The sequence below is a fragment of the Onychomys torridus genome, chromosome 16 (genome assembly GCF_903995425.1).
Source record: "Onychomys torridus chromosome 16, mOncTor1.1, whole genome shotgun sequence".
Classification (NCBI taxonomy): Eukaryota; Metazoa; Chordata; class Mammalia; order Rodentia; family Cricetidae; genus Onychomys; species Onychomys torridus.
In genome coordinates, this window is record NC_050458.1 from 46,539,194 (window position 1) to 46,551,871 (window position 12,678).

Here is a 12,678-nt window from a genome sequence, read left to right on the forward strand (position 1 = left end):
AGATCCCAGTTCAATCCCCAGGACATGAAGAGAGGGGAACCAAATAAACATACACACATTTTTTTTTTTTTTTATAAACGATGACACTTAAATATATTAAGACTTACTTATATATAGCTATATGTCCCTTTAGCAATGTTGGAAACCAACTTAACAGTTTCCTTTAAACAGTCCATCCTGAAGGGAAGCTGTTTAAGCAGAAAGGAAAACAACTCAAAATACCTTTACAAGTCTTTGAAACTGATCAGATTGTCTAAGTCCTCTCCTTCCCAAGAGTAAATAAACAAGCCAAGCTGCTCAGAATCACTGGCAGTCAAGTCAAGTTGCAGACTCTTGAGACCAGCAGAGCTACCTGGAAGTGGCTGTGCTGTATGCTCCAGGTTCCCAGCTTTTTGTAAGCTGTTACCCACGCAGGGTGGGCTTTGGTGACGCAGCTTTCTCTAAGTCATTTCTGACTTTAAGATAAAACTCCTCCCGCTTGAGCATCCTGAATGCTGGGCTTACAGATGCATACCTAGACTCTTTTTTACTAGCCACGAGTCCACAGTTGGAAAGAAAGGGAGGAATCATAAAACAAACTCAGGGGGGAATCCTATGGGGAAGGAGGACTCGTGCCACACAAAAGGTAGTATATCCAATTTTAATTAGCCTGGCCAGGAGACTTTGAGGTTGGATGGGAGAAAGGGTTGCCCTGCTGGAGAAGCGCTCTGCAAATTATACTCTTGGCACAAATTTGCAAGGTTAAAAGACCAAACGAGGCCCGGTGGTGGTGGTGGTGGTGGTGGTGGCGGCGGCATATGCCTTTAATCCCAGCACTCAGGAGGCAGAGGCAAGCGAATCTTTGTGATCTCTGAGTTCGAGACCAGCCTGGTCTACAAGGAAAGGTGCAAAGCAACACAGCAGAGAAACCCTGTCTCAAAAAACAAACAAAAAGAGACCAAACGAATGTAAGCTGGTGAAATGCAAGCTGACTACACCTTAGAAACTAAGAACAGAAAGGACAGAAGGAAAGGACACTCCTCCTAGGGCTACCTCCCACATGCTGCAGCCACCTCAGAAAGAGCAGAGGACAAGGAGTTAGCTACAGCAATTTACCCTCTGGGCTCTCTCGTGCTCTTCTCGAGCCTTCTTCACCCTTTCTATCCTTTCTTTTATCTCTCGCTCTTCACGCTTTCGCTCATATTTTCTCCGATGTTCAGCAATTTTTTGAGCCTGAAAGAAGAACCACAGGAAGTAAGTTTGCCTGAAATGTCCGATCAAGCCAAGGGAAACGAAGTTCTGTTCAAAGTCCCTTCTTCTAACAGTGACTTCCTTAATAGGTCTTCCACAGAATGCCAGATTCATCTTACAGAGAGAACTTAACTCATGGAAGCTGGATGAGGGGAAGGAGGTTCCATACTACTCTGAGGTGGCACAGGCAACTGAAGGGTGCTAGTGAGGAAGATACTCACCTCAGCTGTAGAACCACTGTACATGACCTCATCCATGCCCTCGAAAGAAACCCTAATAAAACTCAATGGGTCAAAAAGGGGGGGAAGGGAACGAAAACAAAGGGGAACGGGGAACTAGCTGGAGGGGAGAGTGGGAAAGATTAAGGAGACACAAAAATGACAAAATACATTATGTACATGTGTGGGGAGTTGGAAGGTCACTGGTCCCATCATCTCAGGAAGCAGCACCATTAGGAGGTGTGGCTTTGTTGGAGGGGGTGTAACCTTATAGGAGGAAGTGTGTCACTGTGGGGACGGGCTTTGAGGTCTCCTATTCTCAGGCTTGATCCAGTGAGAGAGTTTCTTTCCTGCTGCCTGGGGATCAAGATGTAGACCTCTCAGCTCCTTCCCCAGCAACATGTCTGCCTGCATGCCACCATGCTTCCTGCCATGATGATAATGGACTAAACCTCTGAACTGTAAGCCAGTCCAATGAAATGTTTCCTTTATAAGAGTTGCTGTGGGGGGTGGAGGGGTGGGTGGGCTGGAGAAATGGCTCAGAGGTTAAGAGCTGCTCTTCCAGAGGTCCTGAGTTCAATTCCCAGCAACCACATGGTGGCTCACAACCATCTGTAATGAGATCTGGTGCCCTCTTCTGGCCTGCAGTCATACATGCTGTATACATAATAAATAAATAAATCTTTAAGGAAAAAAAAAAGAGTTGCTGTGGTCATGGTATCTCTTCACAGCAATAGAACCCCAACTAAGGTAGCACCTAAATGAAAACCATTATTATATATCATTAATATAAGCTAATGAACCCATTAAAAATGTCCAAACATAAGCCAGGTTTTAAGAGCAATACCAAGTACATTAGATACTATGAAACCAGAAGAGTCTAGGATATACTGTTTAAGAGAAATCTTCTAATCTCAAACAGATGTATTATCTCAAGGATAAATACATTACAAATTTCAGGAAAATTCTTACTTGGTGGCTTCTACCCACTACATAGTACTTAGGATTCACCAGTCACAGATCAGTTCAGCAGAAAAACTATCATTGAAAACACCTGCTACACAGGAAGGCAGATACTCAATACACATACCCTGTTTTTGCCAGGCTGTCAATATTTAAAGTTTCTTCATCTATAAAATGTGGGATAAGGTGAGGCTGGAGAGATAGCTCAATGGTTAACAACACTGGCTGCTCTTGCAGAGGACCTGGGTTCCTTATTTAGCACCCACACAGCAGCTTCCAACTGTCTTTAACTCCAGTTCCAGATGATCCAATGCCCTCTTCTGACTTTGTAGGCATTGCAGGAATGCAGTACCCAAACATACATGCAGTCAAAACACCCATATACATAAAATGAAAACAATACTTCAAAAAAAAAAAAATGGGGGACACAGCCAGAAATATTTAGTTTTGGAACCTGGAGTATATAGTTTTGTGGTAAGTACATGATTGACACACACAAGGCCCTGAGTCTGACCCCTAGAACTACTCAAAAGTGGGTGGCGGGCAGAAATAGGCCTTTCAAATGCTTTAGAGATGAACAGTTGGTATTCAAATATTACTTTAGTGTCTATACAAATATTTTTAAGAACTTTATGTTCTAGAATATGGTCAACAACTAGTTTGATAAGTTTATTATAATAAAAATTTTAAAAAGCAGGGCAGTGGTGGCACATGCCTTTAATCCCAGCACTTGGGAGGCAGAGGCATAAGGATATCTATGAGTTTGAGGCCAGCCTGCTACAGAGCAAGTTCCAAGACAGCCAAGGCTACACACAGAGAAACCCTGTGTCAAAAACAAAAGTCAAAAAGCAACAAAATTTAAAAATAAAAAACAAGGGCCAGTGAGATGGCTCAGAGTTAAGTTAAAGCAATTGCTACAAAATATTGATGACATGAGTTCAACCCCCAAAACCCAGTGCTGAATGTTTCAACCTCTACACACAACACATACACAGAAACTTATAACAAGTAAAAGGGGGGAAAAAACTATTAATCAACTTAAATCTGGTGATAAGTTAAATTTAATAAAACCCCTGTATTAAAACATTTAAGGATAAATTCACTGAGAAGCAATTTATATCTTTTCTTCCATTCATTCATTCGAATGGGGATTAAACCTAGGACTTTATAAATGTTGCAGAAGCATCCCACCACCAAGCTATATCCCCAATCCATATTCTGCATTAAAAAAAAAAATTGTAGTTGGGTGTAGTGATGCACAATTTTAATCCCAGCACTCATGAGGCAGAGGCAGGTAGATCTCTTGAGTTTGAGGCCAGCCTGGCCTAAAAAGTTCCAGAACAAGCAAATCTACACAGTGAGATTCTGTCTCAGAAACAAAAAAAGACTCTAAAGGTTCTATAGCTTTTGGATTAAATATTTTCATTTAAAAAAAAAAAAAAAAAAAAAGAGGTGCCAGGCGGTGGTGGCGCACGCCTTTGATCCCAGCACTCAGGTGGCAGAGCCAGGTGGATCTTTGTGAGTTCCAGGCCAGCCTGGTCTACAAAGCGAGATCCAGGAAAGGCACAAAGCTACACAAAGAAACCCTGTCTCGAAAAAATAAAAAGAGGCAAGTGAGGGGGATCAGTAAAATGAATATAAAATTTCTTAATTAAAAAAAAAAAAAAAAATCGGGCTAGAGAGATGGCTCAGTGGTTAAGAGTACTGACTGATCTTCCAAAGGTCCTGAGTTCAATACCCAGCAACCACATGGTGACTCACAACCATCTGTAATGAGATCTAGTGACCTCTTCTGGCCTGCAGCCATATATGCAGGCAGAACATTGTATATATAATAAATAAATAAATCTTTAAAAAAAAAATCTTGCCAGGTGGTGGTGGCGGCGGCACACACCTTTAATCCCAGAACTTGGGAGGCACAGGCAGGTAGATCTCTGTGAGTTGCAGGCCAGTCTGATCTACACAAGGGAGTTCCAGAACAGCTAGAGCCACACACAAAGAAAGCGTCTCAAAACACAAACAAACAAAAACCCCAAAACCTAACAGTAGTAAAAACTTTGATATTGAAATTAACCTCAGAGAGGCCTTCCTCCTTTGCACCTACCTATTACATAAGGACAGAGCAAATGTCAAATACAACCCGGGATACATCTTGAGGTTTTCAGTCCCTTTCCTTATTGTAAACCTGCCCTTTCTGTCTTTTTTTTTTTGAGCCTCTCTACATAGCCAGAACTCAGAGATTTGCCTGCTTCTGCCTCCCAAGTGCCTACGTGTACCACCTTTCTACTTTTGTGCGTAATTCCACCGAAGCCTTGCATAAAGGTCATATAGTCTGCTCTCTGGGCCCAAAATGGAAGCATGACATCCGAATGAGGTTTCCAAGTGGAGCATACTGTCGGTGCCTCTAACCTCTCCGTGCTTCGTTGCCTGTTTTCAGGAGATCATACCTTCCAGGCCAAGTACAAAGCCATGGAGTCTTAAGCAATGTTCTGACATACCCGGGGCTGAACCTCTTTCAACATTGCACTGGCATCCTCGTCATAATCCAGTTTACAGGCCAGGGCAAGATCATGTGCGGCTTCTTCCCAGTGACCCAGGAGTCTGAAACAGACGTAAAGTCATTGAAGGAGCCATTCACAAAAAGCAGAGTCACAGAAAGTTTTCAATTATTAGCTGTAAATTTTTATCAATCAATTTAAGAACTGTGTTACTGTGATGGTTAACTTTCTGAGAACTGAAGGAACTGAAATTCCTACAATAATTGTGATGTATTTAAAAGGAGATAAAACAGTAATTTTCTAACACAAAAGACACTTCACATGGTATTTCCTATGAAGGATTTTATTGAGAAAACAACCAAAACTGTACTCAGAACTAAAAGGGGGGGGGGGGGGGGGGGCGCCAGTTGAAAATGAGGTGGAGAACATGAAATACTGCCACCCCCCAAGAGAAATGTAAGAGAAAGGGTAAAGCAAACTCCAAAAACTCCAAACCCAAATACAAACAGAAATGAGACCACCACATTCACACCACACCGCCCGCACCCTAAAATTATCTTTTTAACAGTTAGGGATTTAGCTCAGTGGTAGAGCGCTTGTCTAGCAAGTGCAAGGCCCTGGATTCGGTCCTCAGCTCCATTTAAAAAAAAAAAAAGGCAGTAACCATGAAACACTGGTACACATACAGTAGGTTTACAAAGTCACATAGGGGCAAAAACTTAAAAGATACACATTCACTTTTTAATTGAAAATTTCAGCATAAACTCAACTTATAAATTCAAATTTATAATCACATTGAATTTATAAGTTCAAATCATGAATTTATAAAGATACTTTATGCCAGTACCAAGGTGTTTGTATTACTATAGCTCTATAGTAGAGCTTGAGGTCAAGTTGGGTATTGCTCTTTCCAAGTCTGTGAAGAACTGTGTTGGGAATTTGATGAGGATTGTAGATTGCTTTTGGTACAATTGCCATTTTTACTATGTTAATCCTGCCTATCCATGAGATCCTTCCATTTTCTGATATCTTCTTCAATTTCTTTCTTTAGAGACTTAAAGTTCTTGTCATACAGGTCCTTAGTTTAGTTAGTGTTATCCCAAGGTATTTTATATTGTTTGTGGCTATTGTAAAGGGTGATGTTTCTCTGACTTCTTTCTCAGCCCTTTTATCATTTGTGTATAGGAGGACTACTGGTTTTTGAGTTGATCTTGTATCCTGCCACCTTACTGAAGGACACTTTTCTTTGGTGATATCACTGAAGTGACAGGAAAGACAGTAACAGAGCAGTAAATATGCCATACAACACCAATTTTAGTGCCCATGAAAACAAACTATGGGTTCTTAAAAAATAGCTTATTTTAAATCTGTAACCAGTCAGGTTTAAGATGAGTCCATGCTTGTAATAGACAGCAAAAGACCACTTGAGGACTAGGGCCTGCTTTCCAAGAAACCAACAATAATGTGTGAGTGTCTCCTATACCTACACAGCATTAATACATTTGATTGCAACCTTTCTCTTTGACATGTCTTCATTAAAAAAAAAAAAAAAAAAAAAAAAAAAAAAAATCACTACCCTAAGTCATTTAATACATTTGTGCAAAGAAAATCCATTCTCGTTGCCAGGCAGTGGTGGCACATGCCTTTAATCCCAGCACTTGGGAGGCAGAGGCAGGTGGATCTCTGTGAGTTCAGGCCAGCCTGATCTACAGAGTAAGTTCCAGGAAAGGCGTCAAGTGACACAGAGAAACCCGGTCTCGAAAAACCAAAAAGAAAAAAGAAAATCCATTCTCTCCAAGTGGTTGGTGGTGCCATGCCTCTAATTCCAGCTCTTGGAAGAGGCCAGCCTGGTCTAAAAAGTGAGTTCCAGGACAGCCACCGCTCTTAAACATCCAGCTTTTTAAATCATGGGTTTTATGGGTCAAACTCAGTCTTTCAAGCACCATTAACAGCTAAGCCATTTCCCCAGCCCTATTTATTTGCTCATTTACCTGTGTGCTTTCCCTCGCCATTTGTATGGCTGAGCTGAATCAGGGTTTATTTCAATGGCTCTGTCACAGTCTCGGATAGCAGCATTTGGCTTCTGTAACTTGACAAACACACTAAAAAAACCAAGGTAGGAGTAAGAAAAACTTCATTTCAAACAATAAAACCTTTGGGATTGGTACAGAATCAAAATTCTTAAAATAAAGGAGGATAAGAAATTTACAAAAGCTATTTTTATCCTTATACTTAAATGTTCTTACCTGGCTCTCTTGGCATATAGGATTGCCAGGCGAGGATTTAGCTTGATGGCATCAGTGAACAAGTCAATGGCTTTCTGCAGCTCACCTGAAGTGAGACAAAACTTACTAATATCCAAAGGACAAAAATATTAATAAAATACTTTGACTTTTTAATCTGATTAAGAATTATATATTCTTTTCTCAGTCTACTTTAAAAAAAAAAAAAGAGAGAGAAAAGACTATCAGAGATGGGAGACATAGCTCAGTGATATGTACTTTCCAACAAGCACTAAGCATTGTGTTGAGCAGCCAGTACAGTAATAGTTTTTTAAATAAGGGGCCAGAGAGATGTCTCAGTAGTTAAGAACACTGCCATTCCAGAAGACCCAGGTCCAATTTCCAACACCCATATCAACTCACAACCCACTATCTATAACCCAAGTTCCAGGAGATCTGATGCCTTCTTATGGCCTCCAAGGGCACTAGGACACCCATACACACAAAATAAGAGTAATTTTTAAAATATTTAAGAGTCAGGTATGTTGGCACACACCTTTAACACAGCACTTGGGAGGCAGAGGCCATCCTAGTCTACAGAAGGAAGCTCCAGGACAGCCCAGGCTATTACACAAAGAAACTCTGTCTTGAAAAACAAAACAAAACAAAACAAAGTTTTTTAAAGAAAAAAAGACAAAGCAAGATAAGGCAGATTTGTAAACTCTAGCACCCAAGAAGCAGAAGTCAGAGGATTGAAAACTGAAGGCAAGCCTAGGCTACACAATTAGTCCTAGGAAACCTAGACTGTAGGAAGACTGCCTCAGGAAAAAAGACCCACACGGTAGCAGCAGAGAACGAACTTTGAAAGCTGTTCTCTGACCTCTGCACACGCGTGTGTACTCCAACTTCAACCCCAAGCAAAAATAAATAAATGAAGCTGGAGCAATGGTCAGGAAACTGACCGCTCTTGCAAAGGACCCAGTTTGCTTCCCAACACCTGCCAGGCACACATGTGGTGCACATACATACATGGAAGCAAAGACACTCCATTAATCCCAGCACCCAGGAGGCAGAGGCAGGAGGATCTCTGTGAGTTCAAGGCTAGCACAGTTTACGAAGAGAATTCCTGGAAAGCCAAGGCTATTACACAGAAAAACCCTGTCTTGAAGAGAAAAAAAAAAAAAAAGTAAATGTAAAAAAATAGTAAGCATATTAATGTTATGCTAGTCATCTTAAATTTTACTTGTTAGAAGAATAAATTCAGCCTAAAGAGGCTATAAAGTGCCCCAAACTAATTTCACAGGATTGGTACAGAAATGGAGACATTTAAGCCATTAACCTTTACTCACTGGTGCCATTATTTGTGTCTCTGAGTGTTGACGCGTGAGTACATACATGCACACATGTTGGGCAGAAGATGAATGGCGCTGGCGGCCTAACTTGGAGCAGAGTGGACAGCATTCTCACCCCTGAGCCACCTTCCAGCCCACATCCTTAGCTCTACAGATAAGGAATCGCACTCATTTATTCCTATTTGTCTGCATGTACGCAGACAAATCAGGACAACTTTCAGAGGTTTATCTCCTTCCCTTTACCTGAGTCCCAAGGACTGAACTCAAATTTCCAGGCTCAGTAGCAAGCACTTTTACCTAGTAAGCCATCTTGCTGGCCCAAAAGCTTTTGTTTTCCTTTAAAAAACAAAAACAAAAACAAAAACCTAGTCCTTTTAGAGAAGCTATCCAACAAATAAAAACAGAATTAGGGGGCTGGAGAGGTGGCTCAGAGGTTAAGAGCACTGAATGCTCTTCCAGAGGTCCTGAGTTCAATTCTCAGCACCCACATGGTGGCTCACAACCATCTGTAATGAGATCTGGTGCCCTCTTCTGGCCTGCAGGCATACATGCTATATACACAATAAATAATTAAATCTTAAAACAAAACAAAACAACAACAACAAAAACCAAATTAGAAAAGTTCTTTGTGGCCAGGCAGTGGTGGCACACACCTTTAATCCCAGTACTTGGGAGGGAGAGCCAGCCAGATCTCTGTGAGTTTGAGGCCAGCCAGGGAAGGCATAAGCTACACAGAGAAACCCTGACTCAAAAAAAAGAAAAAAGGGGGTTGGGGATTTAGCTCAGTGGTAGATCGTTTGCCTGGCAAACACAAGACCCTGGGTTCGATCCTCAGCTCAAAAAAAAAAAAAAAAAAAAAAAAGTTCTTTGTGTGGCCCAGTTTAATTTCCAAGGGCAAGGGGTAACTATAGAATTTTAAAGTAAATGTCAAATTTTGTTGAGAAAAATATTTGCCCAATTTGTGAATATGGGATTTCAATAGACTTCACAAAAACAAAACAGACAAAAGTCTTATTAGTACCAGGAGGGGTGGCACACATCTTTAATAATCCCAACACTTGGGCAGGTGGATTTCTGAAAGTTGAAGGCCAGCTTAGTCTACACAATGAGTTCTAGGATAGCCAGGACTACATAGTGAGACTGTCTCAAAAAAAAAAAAAAGCCTAATTTATTTAGTACTACTGTGTGTGCGTGTGTATTGCAGGTAGGTCTTTCTGGTAACAAAGACATAACATATTCTAAACTAAAATTTTACCCTCAGTGCTAGGGTTCAAACCCAGAGCTTTGCACAATTCCACACAAATGCTCTATCACCAAATTCAACAGTTAATTCCCACTTCCCATCCAAATCTATTCTCCACCCCCATCTCCCTGAACAAATAAACCGTTCTTCCATTTATCTAGGTCAGATGTTTGGCAAACTCTTTTCTGGAAACAGCCATTACTTTATACTTTGTACATAATACACTCGGCCCAAGCTGCCATTTGAGTGGAAAGCTGGCATTGTTAGGTGCCACAACTGAATCCAAAGTAAGGCACTTGTGCATGTGATCAAGTGTTTTAACTACCTGCTTTTTCAAGACAAAGTGATTTTGCCAACTCCAGACTGGGGTTAATACTCAGAATACCTGACTTAGAATGTTAAGCTTTGATCCACTTATCTATACTATAAAATCAGAACTAGGTCAAATTTATACAGATTGATAGCTAGCCTGGAAACAGAAACAACTATTCAATGGCATCATTTTTGTTCAATCTTGCTAAGTGAGTGACAAAGTTAATAAAGGAAGGCTAAGGAGACGGCTCAGGCGTGGACAGAAGTGGATGGAATACTCTGGCCTCCAGCAATTCAAAGTAAGGCAACAACAACAAAGTGACAGAACGGCAAAGGAATGGATGGAGCAGCTCACAATCTGCCTGGGCCCAGGCTCTAAATACACTTAACTAGTATGAGGGAGGTTGTTTGGTTGGTTTTTTTCTTTTTTTTTTCTTTCTTTTTTTTTTTTTTTTAAATTTCTGAGTGGGGTGAGGACCTGTAGAATACAAAGAATGGGCAAGCAACAGGACCTAAACCAAAAAGATGGTACAATGAGCTTGGAGTGGTGCCAAAGCCTAAAACCCCCAGCATTCACGAGGCTGAAGGAGGAAAATCTTGAGTTTAATAAAGGCCAGCCTTGGCTAACACAGTGGAAGTTCTGTGGACTTTCTAAGGAGCCTACAACAAACAGAGACTAACACTTCCCCCATCGCACCCCCAATGCCATAAAGTCAAGCAGCCAATACGGAGCAACCCTACTCAACTCATGCTAAAATAAAACTTTAGTCATCTTGTACATCCAGTGCAAGTGCACACGGGCACGTGACAGCACTACTTTACCGTGACACTGACAGCCCTCCCAAGTCACCAAGTACTCCGCATGAAATCTTACTGCAAATAATCACAACAGTCCCAAGTTTATGATCACTTGTTCTGACTGTAATAAACATAAATAATATCAAGCCTCTCTGATGGTTTTTCTTTTTTAACTACATTTTTAGGGGCTTGAGAGATGGCTCAGTAGTTAAGAGCTCTTGTAAAAACCCAAGTTTTATTCTCAGTTCCACATGACGGCTCACATCACCTCTCACTCCAGTTCCAGGGGAATCTGACACCCTCTTCTCTGGCTTCTAAAGGCACCAGGCACGCACATGGTGCACATACATAGATACAGAAACAACACTCAAACGTAAAAAAAAAAAAAAAAATCTAATTAAATTTTGGCAAGGGCGGGAAAGGGCATGCCAAGGAATACATGGGGACCAGGAGGGGACAACCTGTAGAAGTGGTTCTCTCCTTCCACCACAGGGATCAAACTCACGTCAACCAGGCTTGGTGTGAGTCCCTTTACTGCTAAGCCATCTTGCAGCCACCAACAGCAGTTTTTTGAAGACCTAAAATGCAGGGACTATATTCCCATTGTTTTGGGCCTACGAAACACCACTTATCAAAGGTCTTGTGAGTACCTATGTCAAAAGTTAGGGGGTTCTTGGCATTTTTTTTTAATCTTTTTTTTTCCCCTGAGACAGGATTTCTGAGTAGCCTTGTTTGTTCTGAAACTCATTCTGTAGACCAAGGTGGCCTTGAACTCAGATCCACCTGCCTCTGTGTTTAATCCAGTGCTTGGATTAAAGATGGGTGCCACCGCTATCTGGCCCCTTTCATCTTTTTAAAAGCTGCTTCTAAGCAGAGAAAGGCCATGACACATGCAGGAAGAGGACAAGTCAGATCTGTCTGAGCTGAGGTAATAATGTAACTGATGCTGAATGATTTCAGACTCTTTGCTATCAAGAAGGAAGTGGCTGGACAGTTGGATCCTAACATCTTCAGTATGGCAAGATGAAAAACCCAGTCCCTTCACGTTGACACTAGGGAGAAAGACTATCCCCGTTACAGGGCCACACTAGAGCGAACATACTACTCACCGTCGTTCAGTGCCTCAATGGCAGCCCCCTTCTTTTCATTGGCTTGATCTACCATCTCCTCAGTGATCTGCAGGACATCAAAGGTCACCTCGTTAGCAGTGAGGCAAGGGTGAGAAGGAGCACTGTGGACTTTCGTAAGGACGACAGTCACTCCCACACTCATGCGCTAGCCCCTAGTAGTGAAAAACTCTAGTGTTACCTTTGAACATTTCACACCTGCCTTAGGAGGAAGGACTTTTGTTTTTGCTTCCTTCCAATTGTCTTTCCTACTCCATGGGAACTATTCATGACAATTAAATCCAGTCTCTTCATAAAACGTGAACTAGTGCCTTCCACACTTCGTCAGAAGACATGGGTCTTACTCCTGTCTTCCCATAAAAAGCTTTGATAGTTAGAGGACAAATACAACAACCCTGATGACAGCAGAGACCAACAGAGTATGCTCGAGATCCTAACTAAAGCTGAATGCTCGGCCATACTTTAACCATATCCGCCTATCGCCTTGACTGTGTCAAACACATGCAGGTGCCGACTAAGAAAACGGTCTCTACCAAGCACTGAAAGCTCAGCCTTAATCACAGGACTCAGGAGGCAAAAGCAGGAGAATCTTAGAAGTCAAGGCCAACCTGGTCTACGCCATCAGTTCCGGACAATAGAGCTACACAGTAGACCCTGTTGTGGTAGTAGTGGTAGAGCAGCAGGAAGAGGAGATGGAAATCATTTGCTTGTCTAA

General features: G+C 41.6%; 1 protein-coding gene across 1 annotated transcript in view; it reads right to left on the minus strand.

Annotated features, from left to right (window-relative positions):
* St13 (ST13 Hsp70 interacting protein) overlaps nucleotides 1-12,678 on the minus strand; it is a 36,303-nt gene that overhangs the window by 6,709 nt on the left and 16,916 nt on the right. The window contains exons 5-9 of the mRNA XM_036208409.1: nucleotides 11,946-12,012; nucleotides 7,156-7,240; nucleotides 6,901-7,011; nucleotides 4,910-5,012; nucleotides 1,096-1,212 (exon numbers count right to left, since the gene is read on the minus strand). Of these exons, the coding sequence (XP_036064302.1) occupies nucleotides 1,096-1,212; nucleotides 4,910-5,012; nucleotides 6,901-7,011; nucleotides 7,156-7,240; nucleotides 11,946-12,012 (483 nt within the window). The remainder of the gene's footprint in view (nucleotides 1-1,095; nucleotides 1,213-4,909; nucleotides 5,013-6,900; nucleotides 7,012-7,155; nucleotides 7,241-11,945; nucleotides 12,013-12,678) is intronic.